Raw genomic sequence first — 19,411 nt, forward strand, 5'->3', positions numbered from 1 at the left:
ATTTTGGAGTCAATCCGACGGGATCTAGTGGCCTTTAACCCGTTCTCAATGCCAAAACCAGACAAACAAACAAACTTTTTGCATGGCTGTGTGGTAACTAGCTTGCCTACCAACCACATGGTCCTGAGTTCAGTCCCACTGCGTGGCATCTTGGGCAAGTGTCTTCTGCTATAGCCTCGGGCTGACCAATGCCTTGTGAGTGGATTTGGTAGACGGAAACTGAAAGAAGCCTGTCGTATATATGTATATATATGTATATGTTTGTGTGTCTGTGTTTGTCCCTCTAGCATTGCTTGACAACCGATGCTGGTGTGTTTACGTCCCCGTCACTTAGCGGTTCGGCAAAAGAGACCGATAGAATAAGTACTGGGCTTACAAAGAATAAGTCCCGGGGTCGATTTGCTTGACTAAAGGCGGTGCTCCAGCATGGCCGCAGTCAACTGACTGAAACAAGTAAAAGAATAAAAGAATATATACATATATATATATATATATATATTATTTTAAAAGCTTTAATAATAAAATTTAAGAAGTGAAACAGGAAAAATGAATGAAATATCTCTCTAAAATATTTTTATAAATGTTAAAGATTTAAAAGAAAAATCAAAAGTTATGAAAGGACGTTGGCTCAGTTGTAGTTATTTTAACTCAGCTCAGTATATATTCATACACACACACACACACACACATATATATGTATATACGTATACACATACATAGATATGTTCACTCAACTGTTCAGCCTTAATTTTGCAAAAATTGTCGCATGATCTCAATGTCTTCCTTTACCAAGAAACATATTGTCATATGACATTAAAGATGGGATGTGTAAGGGGAGCTCACCAAGATTTATAAACCTAATCAGTCAATTATCCCCAACCAATCAAAATGCATTCAAAACAAATACTAATCCGAGTCATGTTCCATCTAAAAAATAAAAAACAAGAGAATTTTTGAACTCCAATCAGAAACAAGACAATTGCAGCATACCTCCAGGATTTTCTATTTCGACTTTTGAAAATCAAAGAAATCTGTGAAACCAGTTAAGTTTCTAAATCTAAACAAATCTCAGTGCCTTTTGCACTTTTTTCTATATTTCTTCTGGTGTGGAATAAAACAAGTTTGTTGTGTGTATATATATATATATATATATATATATATATATATATATATATATATACCGGAGTAAACACATAAATGTGAAACAAGGTGGAAAAAAGAGTACTCAAATACCAGTGGTAGAGTAATATGCTTTATTTAAAGCAGCAGAAAATTCAACAAAACCTGTTACTCAGAGTAACAGGTTTTGTTGAATTTTCTGCTGCTTTAAATAAAGTATATATATATAATAAATTCAGGGTGAATACTTGATAAATGTAAGCACCTGTATATGCCAGCTAGTAGCAGAGGTGAGAGGATATATGTATCAAATGAAATAAAAAACAGAACACAAAGGATGTTGCGGTACACATGTTTCGAGCTTTATAAAACAACTTATTCTTACATCAATGTATAATCGACATAACAGATAGTTTAAAGCCCTCTTCAGCCGCATGCAATTGCTATAGACTCTATATTGAGTAAGAAAGTGGTATGGACGGATTTTTGGAGTCAGATAATACCCCGTACACCTATTTGATTATGAAGATTTACAAACATACTTTCTCAGTGATACTCTCAATTTACCTACCATTATAAATAATACCAAATGTTCTTTCTCAGACCTTTCATAATGTGATACAAGTCTTTGGTGTAGCAATTGCATGCGGCTGAAGAGGGCTTTAAACTATCTGTTATGTCGATTATACATTGATGTAAGAATAAGTTATTTTATAAAGCTCAAAACATGTGTACCGCGACATCCTTTGTGTTCTGTTTTTTATTTCATTTGATACATATATATATATATATATATATATATATATATATTATTGTAATTATCAGTTTAGTAAATAAATAAATAAGTTAACATAATTTAAGTGGCCTGAACTCTTTACATGAACACCACCCTGTACTTAACTCCATGTCCCCCTACATGGCCTTGCTATTTGCTTTTGAGCCAAATTAACTAACTAACTAACTAATGTCTAAAAGTTGATGAACCACCGATTATTCTCCTCCATTTTCTTACTTGCTATATATATATATTTATATATATATATATATACGCATACATATATATATATATATATATATATATGTCAAGACATCGAGAGGTATTTCCCCTGCTTATTGTTTATGCATATGTAATAAAGAAAAAAAAAACATTTTGTTTCACCTGTCTGCCAGTTTTGAAGATAATCAAACCAAAATTTGATGACTTCAAACCATTCACCCAATGAGTACTTTTGCCAAATTTGGTGAAAATCCGTTCAGCCATTTTCCATTAATTTTGTAAACACACAGACAAACAGACTAAAACAAATGACTACAATAACCCTGCTTCAATTACACATGCAAGGTTAATTAATTGATTAACTCTTAAATAGCTGCCATCATCAATTGATCTTTCATTAAAGAACAGTGGACATTGCAAATTGATGTTTCAAAAATTTTACTTGGATTCGGCCATCATCAAAGGAAAGTCAGTATTTTATGGCAGTTTTTATCATTATTATTATTATTATTATTATTATTATTATTTAAAAAATTTTTTTTACTTATTTCAAGTGAAAATTAATATAAAAATTACTATTAAGAAAAAAAGAGATTATTTTTGATTTTTGCTCGTTTGGCACACACCTTCATGCAACTCTTTCCTGCTGTTTAAAGGTTAATTAATTTTTTTTTTCTAAATTCTTTTGTCAGGTACGTTGTTCTAACAAGCAAACACCATGAAGGATTCACCAACTGGCCATCGAAACACTCTTGGAATTGGAACTCAAAAGATGTGGGCCCAAAACGAGACCTTGTTGGTTAGTTTATATTTTCCTGAAAATCTTCAACACTACCACCACTGTTATCCTCCTCCTCCTCATCTCCATTGGCATATCCTTCACTCTCACATCAGTATATTTATTCCTATCACTCCTTACACCCCACAACCACCACCACTACCTAACAAAACAATTAAAGGTGACTTCTTTTTCTCTCCCTCATTCTTCAGGTGAACTTGCAGCTGCCATCAAGAAGACTCCAATCCATTTTGGTTTGTACCATTCTCTCTTTGAATGGTTCAATCCCATTTATCTACAAGATAAAGCCAACAATTTTACAACCCAAAAGTTTGTTAGGGTAAGTTCAGACCCATTCCTGCTTATCTTTCTCTGTCTGTCTGTTAGTCTGCCTCTCTTTTAATCTGTGTGTCTTTTAACATGACTACCATCACTATTGCATACAGGTAGGAACAGTTAAACATGAAACTCATAAATCCAACTTCTCTATTCTTTCTTAAGTTCCTATTATTATATTCTCTCTGCCCTGATGAGTACTATGATAATTTTCAAATTCAAATACAAATTTATAACTATGTTCAAAACAATTGTATGCATGAATAAACTTCATACAACTTTTTCAACATCTTATCTCCTCCATTTTTGACAAATATGATTGGATTTGTAGAACTTCATTCCATGAATTAATCATACACTTAATATATATAATTTAACCCTCGGCAACGGAGTATTGGGTCACTGATGAAGATTGATTAAATCTGAAATCACCACTGATATGACTCACTTGTGAGCTTTTAGGAAAGTGGTCTTATGTCGTTAAGAATTGTTTTGATTCTTATTTCTAGCAATGCTGGTTCTTACTAGCACCCTCTGTCACTTTAGTGACAACTGTACTTGTTGCGTGTATATATATATATATATATATATATATATATATATATATATATATATCATCATCATCATCCGCTTTCCATGCTAGCGTGGGTTGGACGGTTCAACTGGGGTCTGGGAAGCCAGAAGGCTGCACCAGACCCAGTCTGATCTGGCAGTGTTTCTATGGCTGGATGCCCTTCCTAACGCCAACCACTCTGCAAGTGTAGTGGGTGCTTTTTACGTGCCAGGTGAGGCTGGCAAACAGCCACAATCAGATTGTGCTTTTTACGTGCCACCGGTACGGAGGCCAGTCGGGGCGGCGCTGGCAACGGCCACGTTCGGATGGTTCTCTTACGTACCACCGGCACTGGTGTCACAGTTACAATTTCCATTGATGTTGATCGATTTTGATTTTGATTTTGATTATCACTTGCCTCAACAGGTCTTCACGGTTAATATATATATATATATATATATATATATATATATATATCACTAAACTCTGCTTGCGAAGACCTGTTGAGGCAAGTGAAATCGAAATCAAATTTGATGACAGCACCGCATGAATGGCATTCTGTCTTATGTCCTACCATGTTGTAACTTAGTGCAGTTACATGTTAATTTATATTTGGTATTCTTTGAAGTTCTCTTCAATAATTTTGTGGAACATCTGGAAAATATTGTGCATCACTCTCTTAGGAGACAATCTGAATAGCATAAAAGAAGTAACTTTTCCATTTGATTCTTTATCTTTGTGTGTGTGTCCGTGTGTCTTTGTCCTCAGTGTTTCTGTCCTAAATAACTATGTATTTCAATATGTCCTTAGGGGAAAACTATGCCTGAGTTGTATGAACTGGTTATGAATTACAAACCTGATGTAATTTGGTCAGATGGTGGTGGGGAAGCGCCAGATAAGTACTGGAATTCAACAGAGTTTATTGCATGGCTCTATAATGACAGGTTTTTATCATCATCACCATTATTATTATTATTATTATTATTATTATTATTTTTTTTTTTTTTTTTCTTTCTTCAAATTTTCTTCCGTTTCTTGCCGAGTGTTTTCCGTACACCTAGGGCAGAGAAGCTCATTGTATGCATTCCCAGATTACACACGTAAATTCACAGATAAAATATGTATTTAAAAATTAATAAATAAATAAATCCATGAATGGATGTTGTTTTCACAGCGATAATGCTCTTCTCAGTACATGAGCCATTCCAGTTAACATGATTTTTTGCACTTCCTGTCAATTAATAAACGTATTGTGATTGCAACAAAATACTCATGTCAACTAATAAACATTATTATTATTATTATTCTATGTTTGACTTTTGCTTTACATTTGCACAAGCTGGCTCCAAGTCTCACCCAGAGACCTCAAGAGACAACAAATTGTTGGTGTTATGCTTAGGGTGCCATATAATTGGTTTTGTACTTAGTGTTGTATTAGTGAATGTCTAAAAAAACCATACGAAAATTATGTTTGTTTTAAAACTTGAGATTACATAGAAAGTATTTTGCGTAGGATATGAGCAGTTCCCATGAGCACTATCTTTTGAATTTCTGCCATTTCTGGGTTTCCTGGTATCTGAGCTAGGTAGCAATCAGCCTCTTTTGCTATCATTCCCAGGGCACCTATGACAACAAGTATTGTTTTAGTCTTCAGGTTCCACATTTTGCTGATTTCTATTTCAAGATCTTTATATTTGCTCAGTTTATGGTAGGTCTTGACAGATACGTTTATATCGATTGGGACAGTCATATCAATGAGGAGGCATTCTTTGTCTGAAGTCTTTCAATAAGATGTCTGGCTTATTTGCATCTATCTTTCTTTCAGTTTGAATGGTGAAGTTCCAGAGGAGTGAGATGTGGTCATTTTCAAGCACTGGAGGTGGTTTGTATTCCCACCAGTTTTTTTCATGGGCAAATCCAGGTTTTTGCAAATTACCCAGTGAATATATTGTGCAGCTCTATCATGACTGTTGAGATACTCTGTAGGCGCTAGAAGACTGCACTTGGAGAAAACAAGATCAATGGTTTCATGTTGTTGACATACACAACATTTTGGGCTACTGCCGTTCTTTAATATGTTGGCCTGGTAGTTCCTTGTAGGTAGGCATTGATCTTGAGCTGCTATGATAAACCCTTCTGCTTCAGATTTTAAGCCAGAGGCCATTAGCCATTGATGGGTCAGGGCTTTGTCAACATCTGCATTATTTGCTCTCCTTGGGTATTTGCCATTGAGAGGTTTTTCTTGCCATTTGTCATTCAGAATATCTAAGGCAGCAGTTTTAGCACGGGTTTTCATGCACTTAGCTTTTTCTGTGCTTGTTTCTTGTATGTCTAATTCCGAAATTTGTTGTATTCGGAATTCACTTAGATATTCCTTTGCCTGTTTTGTTACTGAGTATGATGCTTTATTATTATTATTATTATTATTATTATTATTATTATCATTATTATCATTATTATTATTGTGTAACAACAATAAAACTTTTCCCCACACCCTACCTCATGTATGATTAGCTTTTGTGATATGAGTAAATTTAAACCTAGACATCCAGATCTGAAAAACATGGGTTGATTAAGTTGTAGTGGCACAAGCAATCAGCGCCATATTGGATGAGATTTCACAGCAGCCATTGCCATCTCCAAGACTGGAGCAAGACCTCACCTGCATCCATTTACCATGCACGAGATCACAATGAGGCTCGCGATGGCAAACTGGATATAAGGGACCAACAGAAAGAGATTCATTCTCTTTTCACCACAAGCGCTTGCTGAGCACACTTCACTGGCTAGGTCTCCAAGCTAGTCCTGTCTGCATGTTGTATCTCCAGAGGCAATGGGCTCACGTTAACGGAAATACAACGAAACGCACACAGCTCGAGATGGTTGCTGAGAGCAACACACTTCACCTGTTCTGTGAAACTTGCAAATAAACCAGTTGTAAATTGCATTTGTACTTAAAGACTTCTTTCCTCACCTGCTGGAGCCTGAACTACACAAAGAGCAATATTCACCCGATATCGTAAACCTTGCCGCCCGTTATAAAGTAAAGTAATTGTTTTTGGTGTGATGGGTAAACAATATGCAGTGTGGGCAATATGTGGGGAATTCTACGTTTCGTAGGAATTTCAGGAAAATTTTCTCTTATTTCCATACTCTTTAGCCGAACCGCTAAGTTACATGGACGTAAACACACAAGCATCAGTTTGTCAAGCGATGTTGGGGGGGACAAACACAGACACACAAAACATATACACACACATACACACACACACACACCACACACACATATATATATATATATATATATATATATATATATATATATATACATATATACGACAGGCTTTTTTCAGTTTCCGTCTACCAAATCCACTCACAAGACTTTGGTGGGCCCGAGGCTATAGTAGAAGACACTTGCCCAAGGTGCCACGCAATGGGACTGAACCCAGAACCATGTGGTTGGTAAGCAAGCTACTTACCACACAGCCACTCCTGTGCCATGGCAACATTGGCAAAACATTTTTGTCCTGAAAGTGAAAATGACTTCTGTACATATTTCAAATTAAACATTTTAAACGAAATTCTTACCTCACTCTTTGACTCAGAAATTCCTTTTTAATTCTCTCTCCTTTCTCTAATCTTCCTTTCTCTCTCTAGCTCACTCCTCATTTCTCTCCAATTTACACACCCCTCTCTAATTCACTCTCATGTTTCTTTCTTCCTTTATTTCACCACCACCCCTGCTTCCACCTTCAGTCAACCATTTCCCTCCCCCTCTGTCTGTCTATCTGTCTGTCTTTCAAGTACATCTTTTACATTGTGATCCTTCAATACCTGAAATACCTTTAACGATCTTAAATTTTCCTCCGTTTCCCTGTCTTTCTCTTCCAGTCCAGTGAAAGACACTGTTGTGGTCAATGACCGATGGGGAGCTGGAACGGCTTGTCACCATGGAGACTTTTACACATGCCATGATAGATATAATCCTGGTGAGTACAAAATACCAAATGACTGATATATAGAAAGATAGTTATATGCTACTTGGAACATGTTTTTGTCTGTTAAAATGGTGAGATGGTGCTTGAAAAAGTTTCTAAGGTTAACTCTTTAAGCAACATGGTTCCCAGGGCAGGTGTATAACATCATTTTGTGAGACATTTAAGCAGTTGAGAGACCAATCTTTTTCTGTATATGATGCCAGCCTGTTGGAAATTGCTAATTGTGACCCAGCATCAGATGTTATTAACTACAACTGATGTGTGGGATCCTGTTAAACTAGTCTCAACTTTGTTTGATTGGAATCAAGTAGATTTGAGGCCGTGTATAACAGGATCACTGCACATCAGTTATCTGTTCAAGGTTTACGAAATAAACTGTGACATGCATTCAGTTTGAATCGATCTGTTTGACATGAACTTGCTTTCACCCCCCAAAATCGAAGAAATAAACTGACATGAACTCTAATTGAGTCAATCTTTATTGTTGACGATAATAAGCTGACAAAATTTGATCTTCAGTGTTGAAGAGGTAAGCTGTGACATGAGCTTGGCTTAACTTAATCTTCTCCAAAATTGAAGAGAGAAAACTGATGAAAAAGAAAATACATTATTCTGATTGTTAACCTCATGTTTTCTACTTAAGATTTAAATGTTTAAAAAAAGTTTAAATAATTTAATTTGTTATTACATGACATATATATACACTGAGATAGATCTGGAGATAATTATCAGTAAACCTTTTTCTTCTTCTAAATGTCATTCATCCAGGTAAATTGATAACTCACAAATGGGAGAATGCCATGACTATTGATAAAAAAGCCTGGGTCTACCGGCGCCAAGCTCGCTATTCCGACTTTTATTCCATCGAAGGGCTGATATCTCTGCTGGTCGAGACCGTCAGGTTTGTACTGACTTTGTTTGGTATCTTGTATTTTCATTTTTGTTATTTTTGTGGATTAAAAGAATTGTCGGGGAATCAATCAGAATGCCTTACATTATTTAGTTGTGGACCCTGTTCCTTTTGAGTTCAAATACAATTTATTTTACATCCCTTTCAGGAATTAATGGAATTAAAGTACCTGTTAAGTACCGGGGCTGATTTAATCAACTGTTCCATCCACGGTTATTAAAAGCCATGTGTTTATGTTGGAAAACAAAATTGTTGTTTGTAGTTCTGTGTTCTTGTTTGAAGAGATCAAAGATAGGGGTAGATGTATTGATAGGGTAGGGTAGGTCAAACAGTTGTGTACCTGAATGATTTCATATTAAATGCGGCCATAGCTAGTTGCGTGAAGGTGCATGGCTCAGTGGTCGAACTTACGATCATGAGGTTGTGAGTTCGAATCCCGGACCGAGCTGTGTGTTGTGTTCTTGAGCAAGAAACTTTATTTCACGTTGCTCCAGTTCACTCACCTGTAGAAATGAGTTGCGACATCACAGGTGCCAAGCTGTATTGGCTTTTGCCTTTCCCTTGGATAACACTGGTGGTGTGGAGAGGGCAGGACGGTATGCAGGGGCGACTGCTGGTCTTCCATAAACAACCTTTCCCAGACTTGTGCCTCGAAGGGTTACTTTCTAGGTGCAATCCCATGGTCAGTCATAACCGAAGGGGGTCTCAGCTAGGTTGCTTAATTGGGAGATTGGTCAAGCAGTTGTAGAAGTTAAGTGTTTTATCTTGTGTTATGTTTGTGACTATGAAACTTTGCTTTTAAATAAACAGCTAAGTCCATCTTGTATGATTCAACAATGTCACCTTAGACTGTTTGGTCGTGCCTGATTTTTTAAGCTGGATCCATGTTCTCTTTTCCAAGGATTTGGCTGGGGTGGTGGCTTGTGGTGATTAGCCGCCTCATGGTCACAGCGGGTGAGGGAGTATTTTGCGAGGATGGGAATTGACGGGTACACTGACCATAGGATTGCCTGGGATGACCCAAACAAATACCAACAATTGATAGACACAGCAACAAGCTGCAACAGTGCACACCTCCATACCTGACCTGACCTAGTCCATCTGGCTGCAAGGAGGTGCTTGCTTTCAAATTTTGACACTGCACCAGCAATTTTAGAGGAGGGGTAAGTCAGTTACATCAACCCCAGTATTCAACTGGTACCTATCTCATTGAACCTGAAGGGATAAAAGGCAAAGTTGACCCTGGTGGTTGTTGAACTCAGAATGTAAAGACGGACAAAATAGGTGCAGGAGTGGCTGTGTGGTGCTTGAAAAATAAGAGGTGTTACCTTAGTTCACTGGTAGTGAACAGCTGACACTGTAGTACATTTCCAGTGTTAGTAGCTGTGCAAAAGCAATAATAATGATAATAATAATGATAATTACTTTGACTTTACTTGCTAATGCTGTTGTTGTCGATTGATTGGATCAACAAATTTATTTTTAGCTGTGGAGGAAACATACTTATGAACGTTGGACCCACCCATGATGGACGTATTGCTCCAATTTTTGAAGAGAGATTGCTCCAAGTTGGTCAATGGCTCAAAGTCAATGGAGAGGCCATCTATGCCAGCAGACCTTGGACCTACCAGAACGACACATATACAAAGAAAGTTTGGTAAGAATATTTGCTTCCATTATCTTCGTTTGTCTGAAATTGTTGTTGTTGTTTAACCTAGGTCAGCCGTCATTTAGCTGACATCGTGTACCTTGCAAAACATTTAGCAATGTGCCATTCATACTTTACAAGACAGCAGAATAATTCAACGGTGTGGAGGGCATATACATATATGAATACATATATATAACAAATGATACTCTTTTACTTGTTTCAGTCATTTGACTGTGGCCATGCTGTAGCCCCACCTTTAGTCGAGCAAATCGACCCCAGGACTTATTCTTTGTAAGTCCAGTACTTATTCTATCGGTCTCTTTTGCCAAACCGCTAAGTTACGGGGACGTAAACATACCAGCATCAGTTGCCAAGCAATGTTGGGGGGACAAGCACAGACACAAAAACATATACACACATACATATATATATGTATATATACATATATACGACGGGCTTCTTTTAGTTTCCGTCAACCAAATCCACTCACAAGGCTTTGTTCGATCCAAGGCTATAGTAGAAGACACTTTCCCAAGGTGAACCCGGAACCATGTGGTTCATAATCAAGCTACTTACCACACAGCCACTCTTACACCTGATAGAGACAGAAAATGGAATATCCAAGAGACTTTATTGCCCACAGTGATTGTTTCAATCCATCTTGAATCACCCCTTCACAGTGAACATGCTTCATCGGCTAACTACTAGGAACGCACCCAACACTTAAATAATTATTCTCTCTCTCTCTTTCATACACACATGAATGAGTAAAAGAAGAAAATGGCTCCGTCAAATTGGAAAGAAACCTCTTCCCCCTCTCTCTCTCTCTCTCCTTTATTATCTTGTGCTTTTGTTCATTTTTCGAACTTTCAAGTCAAAATCAAAATCAAAATGGTAAAAACAGAACATTTCATTGTTCATTTATATGAATTGGATGCTTTTAAGGAAAAAGTTTCCTGAATGCCTTACTTCCCTGGGTATGGACACATTGAAACTCCGACGTCTGGCAGCTGACTTGGCAGACACCCATAAAATTATCAACCATCGTACAAACAATAACTCTGAGCACCTTTTCAAACTCCACCCGTCTAACACCCGTGGACATATTTACAAAGTCAGAAAACAGCACAGCTCCCATGACTTCAGGAAACATTTTTTCACGCTGAGAGTTGCTGAAGCATGGAACAAACTGCCGGTATCAGTTGTTAGTTGTCGGAGCACTGCATCCTTCAAAACTTCCATGCTTCCTGAGATTCGCCAACACTACACCTGATTTTCTCCCCTCCATACACACGCAAGCATGTATCCGACTCATACATTGTTCGCTTTCCAGACATTTGTACATTACTGCATATACTCTGACAAGTTGTGGTGCACCTGAGCACTGTATACAATAATTTCATTATTATTTTTTTTTTATTCTTTATTTTACCTGAAGTAATAGCTTCCCGTATACTTTTACAGGTGTAACAACTTGTCCTGTACTTTTCCAGGTTTATAATCTTAAGAATATTGCTTTCCATGCTCACATTTTTCCATGTAATATATATGTATGTGTATGTGTGTATGCATATGTATGTGTATGTATACATATATATATATAGGCTTATGTATGTATATGTGTATTTCTCTCCATGTTTCTCTCCTTGTTTTTTTTCTGTGTATCTTTCTGTCGAAGAGCGTAGGCTCGAAACGTAAAAGACTTTTTCTATTTCTATTCCTGAGCGCTATACTAATACATTTGTTTGTTTGTACTCTACCTGCCTTCGTCTTTTGTTTATTTTCGTAAACTTTCCTGTTATATGTGTATATATATGCATATGTATGTATATGTGTATATATATGCATATGTATGTATATGTGTATATATATGCATATGTATGTATATGTGTATATATATGCATATGTACATATATGTGCATATATACATGTGTGTGTGTATGCATATGTATGTGTATGTATGTATATATTTGTGTGTGTGTGTATCTATATATGCATATGTATGTATATGTGTATATATACATGTGCGTGTGTGTTTATGAATACATAATATTGCTCCATGCCATTATCTGATTTTCTTGTTTTACCATTTCTCTCCCCTCCAGGTACACCAGTAAAATGGAGAACAACACAAAAGTCGTGTATGCTACGATGTTGTTTTGGCCAAATACTAATATTGTCATCCTTGGAGCTGTAAAACCAACGTCAAGAACAGTTGTCAGCATGCTTGGTTATCCAAAGCCATTTGGATACATTTACTTTCCTTCAACTGGGCTTCAAATTGACCTACCCAACATCCCTATATCGAGCTTACCATGTGACTGGGCATGGGTGTTTAAAATTACAAACCTTGAGGAATAAACTTGCTCTCTCTTTATCTATCTATCTATCTATCTACCTACCTACCTACCTACCTACCTACCTACCTATCTATCTATCTACCTACCTACCTACCTACCTACCTACCTACCTATCTATCTATCTATCTATCTACCTACCTACCTACTACCCACCTATCTATCTATCTATCTATCTATCTGTCTATCTATCTACCTACATACCTACCTACCTACCTATCTATGTATCTATCTATCTGTCTATCTATCTGTCAATCTATCTATCTATCTACCTACCTACCTACCTATCTACATACCTACCTACCTATCTATCTGTCTATCTATCTACCTACCTACCTACCTACCTACCTACCTACCTATCTATCTATCTATCTACCTACATACCTACCTACCTACCTATCTATCTATCTATCTATCTACCTACCTACCTACCTACCTATCTATCTATCTATCTATCTCTCTGTCTATCTATCTACCTACATACCTACCTACCTACCTATCTATGTATCTATCTATCTGTCTATCTATCTATCTGTCAATCTATCTATCTATCTACCTACCTACCTACCTATCTACATACCTACCTACCTATCTATCTGTCTATCTATCTACCTACCTACCTACCTACCTATCTATCTATCTATCTATCTATCTATCTACCTACCTACCTACCTACCTATCTATCTATCTACCTACCTACCTACCTACCTACCTACCTATCTATCTATCTATCTACCTACCTACCTACCTATCTATCTGTCTGTCTGTCTATCTACCTGTCTGTCTGTCTGTCTGTCTACGCATTTATACAAAGACAAATGGATATTTATATGTATATATCACATATATATATAACATATGTATGTATGTATGTATGTATATATATGTATTAATTGAAGTGTACAGTATTATATAACCATTACAGCTGATCTAACTAATTTGTTTCACATTGGGGTCCAGTGGGGTGTTAGATAACAGCTCAATTACTTAACCCTGCACTCTTCAGAGATGGCAGTTATAGAAAATATGGTGACTGCTCCGTATTGTTTGAGGTGAGAAGCATTAAAACTCACATGGGTAAGATTTTCCTGAGCTTAGCAGACAAACACTTCCCTGATACAAATAGGTTCAGTGAAATATTAAATAGGCACACCCTGAGGGCTTCTTTTGGTTGTGCACCTAATGTAAAAAGGATATTAGTTGGTAGACCCACACCTGAGACAGAGATAGGATGCTCATGTAGGAGTACCACATGTCCATTTAATGGCCACTGTCATATAGAAACCATTGTGTTTGAGGCAGAGGTAACAGCAATTGGACTAAATGAGGAGCTAAATGTGCAAAAGTATGTGGGTGTAACTGAAGAGCCCTTCATAACCTGATACAACAACCACAAGTCCTATTTCAACATCCTGGAGAAACAAAGCACCACAACCCTGGGCAAGTACATGTGGAAGTTGAAAGAGTGCCATAGAATACAACATAAAGTGGAGAATATTAGAAAAATTCCAAGTTTACTTCAATAGGAGCAGGAAGTGCAGATTATGTCTAACTGAGAAAAAGAGCCGTATTAAGAACTCTCAGTACTCAGACATCTATTTGAATAGCTGATATGAAATTTTTAATCCATGCCCACATGAAAGGAAATACATTCTAGCATACCTACATGCCTCATTGTTACTATAGTCACTAATTCCTCAAATTTATCTGTCCCACCACCAATATCTGGGAATCCACCAATGGGTTTGACCCAAACATACACAAAAGCACCCTAACATGGTGGACAGCCACCTAATTGATCCACCCAATATAAGTCTCCACATATATAGTACTGCTGCACACATTCCATATCTACACAAATACTCCAAAGAATTTAATGAAAACATAAGCAAAACACACTGATGCTTATGCAGCCTTTGGATACCCCAATAGTCTGATAATCAAGGCATTTTAGCTACCAGGCTTAAAGTATAAAAAAGAGTTTTTAATTTTGTGTGAGCATTTTACCCAAATTTCATTGCATTTACTAATAACATAACCAAAACGTTTTAGGGTTTCCAATAATTCAGTGAAACAAAGTCTACACCTATATCTAACACCACACGCATTTTAATAGAGATATATATATAGAAATATATATTTCTCTCTCTTCTTTTTTTGTTTTTGCATATATTCTTAAAGGCTTTTGTTCATTTTAAGTCACTGAAGTATGGTCATGCTGGGGCATCACCTTTAATGGTTTTAGTCAATCATACTGAATATTTTTTTTTATTTTGGTACTTATTTTATTGATCTTTGACAAGTGCATATATAGCAGGTTTCTGTACAGTTTCCATTTGAATAATTTCACTCACAAGTTATTGGTCAATCTGGATCTGTGGCAGATACATTTGCTCAAGGTGCCACACAGTGCACATGCACTTCTGAACACTGCAGTTATGCTTGCTAAAATATATACATAAGGATGAGGGACCCTTCCCCTGCTACATAGGCTTATATAACTAGTTTCCCAGATTCTGTGGCAAATATATATTCCCTTCTGGTCTGGAGCAACATGAAATGAAGTGTTTTGCTCAAGAACACACAATGCATTGTCCAGTCCTGGAATTGAAACCTCAATCTTACAATCATGAGTGCAACACCCTAACCACTAAGCCACATGCTTCCACACACACACACATTTAGTATGATTAATGTAAGCAGTATTTGTTTAAAATAGCAATCTGTATATCACACTTAGTTATAACATTGAAAGCGTGCTAAACTGGTATTTGCCTCAAAAGAGCATCTCTTATAGACGTGTAGTGTTAAAAAGCACACAAATATCAGAAGCAGATGAAAATAGTCCCAGCAGCAATGTTGGCATAGCTTAATATGTATTTCTGCTGCTTTGAGCCTTGTCAGTAGCAAGTATCCACTACCAACCTTCTAATATGGAAAAAACTGTGACTGAAAAATCACTGATGTCACAATTAGTCGGCCAGCTAAATAAAAATTTGCTATTAGCAATGGAAACTTTATTCGTTAAAAATAGCAAATGACACCATCCCGCTAGCTAAGCAAGCACGCCAACAGAGAAAGAGTGAGAGAAAGTTGTGGCGAAAGAGTACAGCAGGGATCGCCACCACCCCCTGCTGGAGCTTGTGGAGTCTTTAGGTGTTTTTCGCTCAATAACACTCACAACGCCTGGTCTGAGAATCAAAACCGTGATCCTACGATCCCCACCGCAAATTCGCTGGGCCCTCCCACTGGGCCATTGGCGGCTCTACATATATATATATGTTTGTGTGTGTGTCTCCTTGTTGTCACATCTTGTGATTGTTGTGAACGAGTGTCATTCATTTCTGATAATTTGTGAAAACATGTCTGGCCATGAGAAATATTACTCCCTTGGAAACAGGTGAGGTTGTTGACAGGAGAGCACCGGTCAAAGGAAAATCTGACTCAAAAAACACTGTTCAACCCATTTAAGCAAAGAAAAGTGAATGTTAAAATAAAGATGATATATACAGATATAATCTGTGTGTGTGTGTATGTATTCATCATCATCGTTTAGCGTCCGTTCTCCATGCTAGCATGGGTTGGACGGTTCAACTGGGGTCTGTGAAGCTGGAAGGCTTCATCAGGCCTAGTCTGATCAGGCAGTGTTTCTACAGCTGGATGCCCTTCCTAACGCCAACCACTCTGTGAGTCTAGTGGGTGCTTTTTACGTGCCACCGGCACAGGTGCCAGACAGAGCTGGCAAACGGACACGAACGGATGGTGCTTTTTACGTGCCACCGGCACGAGGCCAGTCGGGGCGGTGCTGGCAACGGTCACAAACGGATGGTTCTCTTACATGCTACCGGCACTGGTAACATATCTGCAATTTCCATTGATCGATTTCGATTCAGATCCTCACTTGCCTTAACAGGTCTTCACAAGTAGAGTTTTGTGTCCCAAGAAGGGAAGGTATGCATACGTAGGCTGGCTCCATCCCATGTAGAAGGCCACGGGTTATGGTCTCACTTGTTCTGCCGGGTCTTCTCGCGCACAGCACACTTTCATAAACACATGAAGATAAGGTATACCTTCTATTATACCATTCTCATCTTGGATGTGCCTTCAGTTCATTATTCAGCTTCACTTTGACTGCTTAATTACCAAATGTTATTCGGACGGGGTCTTACCATTTCTGGTACTGAGCTAATGGGACCAGTCTTGTTTTCTAAGGCCAATTGTTCCTATGACACATTTGGAGGTATTAAATTTAATTTGTCATAGATTGGCCCAAGTTTTAATAACTTTTATTCAGATTTGACAAGACATGTGTGCACAAACATACAAAATAAAAAAAAAAGACAACAAAAAAACATATTTCTATTTTTGAAGGAAAGAAAACTTAATTACTGAAACTTAACTTTTGCATTAATTTTATGTTAAATGGAAAAATAAAATTTGTATTTTCTAATTCTGAAATCTTAGTGTTTTTATTCACATTTCTTCTGTTGGTATTCTTGTTTAGCCCTAGGTCAGTCCTGATCAAAAGTATTCCACCCATCATTTTTTTTTTAATGTACAGCAAACTGAGGATCAAATCACATATATTAAGATGTAGAGTGTAACTTGGAGACTCGGTTGTTATTTCTAGTTAGTCACATAACCACATAGATGGGCCTTTATTGACTCAAGATGTTAGTGGTAGAGGTGTTTAACCCCAGGCTAGTACTGATCCAACATACCTATGATCACAGGTTTCTAGTAGTGATCATTCTCCCATTTTTTCTTAAGACATAAATGTAGCAAGGGATCCAGAATCCAGTGTCCTTCCTTATTGTGATTTGAGGACAATTCAGATACTATTTCTAACAGGCCAGGTAACCATGTACAGGCAATGGGAGCTTCTTTGTATTTAATCCCCCTACAAGAAATATCAACCAAACCTCCCTCAAATTATTTCAACCTTTATTGCAGAAATCAGATCCACTCAAAATTTCATTACTTTTAACTGCAGAAAGTAGCTTTATATTCCAATCTGTTGAGGAATGTCATGAACAGAATTATTGTACATAAGATATGTCAAGTTTATGGAGACACGACTTACAGAAAATATCAATTCTATATTTTATAGTAAAATATTTAATATAATTACTGAAATAATGATGGAATTTAATTTCACAGTTAAAGGGTTAAATAAAGTATAAGACAGTCACCTGTGTATCATACTTAAAGCCAAATTAACACATCTAACATTCTGACTACCACCACTGCTGGACAATTTTCATGTGTTATTTAACACAATACATTCATCAGAGGTGCTATATTCAGATAAATACAGCAGTTTATTTAGCTTTCTGTGAGGTATTTGCATTAAATATAATACACAGATGGCTATTTTAAACTAATATTGCTTCCGTTACGCATAAAAGCAGGATACATTGGATAACAAAGTCACTCACTGAAATACAAAAAAAAAGAGGGGATGGTCATGGCCAGAATTCCTTCCATTATAAATCTATTTGATCAGGATTGATCTAGAAGTAAACAATAACGATTGGGCCATATTTTTGTATCAATTAATTAAAAATATTAATCACCCGTCTCCATTAGATGAATGGTTGTATGGGAGGGGAGATAAACCAACAGCTGCTACACTAAATCCCACATGACATCTCTCATAAACCATGTCTCTATTTTCAGAGTTGAGGTTGTGAGAAATTTACTTCACAACCATATGATTTTGGATTCAATCCCTTGTTCGTAAGATGGTTAATAATTTTATGGGTGGCTGCCAGACATTGAAGTTTCAATGTGTCCATGCCCAGGGAAGTAAGGCGTTCAGACTATGGCAAATACCTGATGGAGGGTATTCATAACCATATGATTTTGGATTCAATCCCACTCAATATGCTACACTTTGCTGGTATCTTCTGCTACAGCCTCGAGTTGAGCAATTTCTTATGCATGGAATTTGGTAGCCACAATATATATACAGGGTTGGCCAAAAGTTACCCGACAGTAAATCAAAACCATCTAATTTCAAAATATTTTAATGTTTAACAACTGAATGTATTTAATAAAAGCATCTAAATATGAAACATCATGAAAATTGTTCAAACTGAAGTCCTTCTTGAGTGACACCTTTTTTCCATTCGAGTAAATACAGAATTACAGCAGAGAGTATTTATGGAATTTTGATTTACTGTCGGGTGACTTTTGGCCAACCCTGTATCATCATCATCGTTTAGCGTCCGCTTTCCATGCTAGCATGGGTTGGATGGTTCAACTGGGGTCTGGGAGGCTGCACCAGGCCCAGTCTGATCTGGCAGTGTTTCTACGGCTGGATGCCCTTCCTAACGCCAACCACTCCGTGAGTGTAGTGGGTGCTTTTTACGTGCCAGACGGGGCTGGCAAACGGCCACAACTGGATGATGCTTTTTACATGCCACCGGCACGGAGGCCAGTCAGGGTGGCGCTGGCTACTGCCATGTTCGGATGGTTCTCTTACGTACCACCGGCACTGGTATCACAGCTGCAATTTCCATTGATGTTGATCGATTTTGATTTTCACTTGCCTCAACAGGTCTTCACAAGTAGAGTTTTGTGTCCCAAGAAGGAAAGGAATGCATTTGTTATTTAATAACAGTTTGACTTGGTTCCATGTAACTTAGATTTCTAGGTTTGTGGAATGAACATCCCTCATCAAACATCTGAAGATATATTTCTTTACTAC

At 37.3% G+C, this 19,411-nt stretch overlaps 1 protein-coding gene across 1 annotated transcript in view; it reads left to right on the top strand.

Moving 5' to 3' along the window:
- Window positions 1–12,826, top strand: part of LOC115223076 (alpha-L-fucosidase-like) — a 19,669-nt gene extending 6,843 nt beyond the window's left edge. Inside the window, exons 2-8 of the mRNA XM_029793490.2 lie at window positions 2,809–2,915; window positions 3,107–3,234; window positions 4,594–4,727; window positions 7,675–7,772; window positions 8,550–8,682; window positions 10,178–10,348; window positions 12,448–12,826. Of these exons, the coding sequence (XP_029649350.1) occupies window positions 2,809–2,915; window positions 3,107–3,234; window positions 4,594–4,727; window positions 7,675–7,772; window positions 8,550–8,682; window positions 10,178–10,348; window positions 12,448–12,703 (1,027 nt within the window). The 3' untranslated portion in view covers window positions 12,704–12,826. The remainder of the gene's footprint in view (window positions 1–2,808; window positions 2,916–3,106; window positions 3,235–4,593; window positions 4,728–7,674; window positions 7,773–8,549; window positions 8,683–10,177; window positions 10,349–12,447) is intronic.
- The last annotated feature ends 6,585 nt before the right edge of the window (window positions 12,827–19,411 follow it).

Source organism: Octopus sinensis, linkage group LG22, assembly GCF_006345805.1.
Source record: "Octopus sinensis linkage group LG22, ASM634580v1, whole genome shotgun sequence".
Lineage (NCBI taxonomy): Eukaryota > Metazoa > Mollusca > Cephalopoda > Octopoda > Octopodidae > Octopus > Octopus sinensis.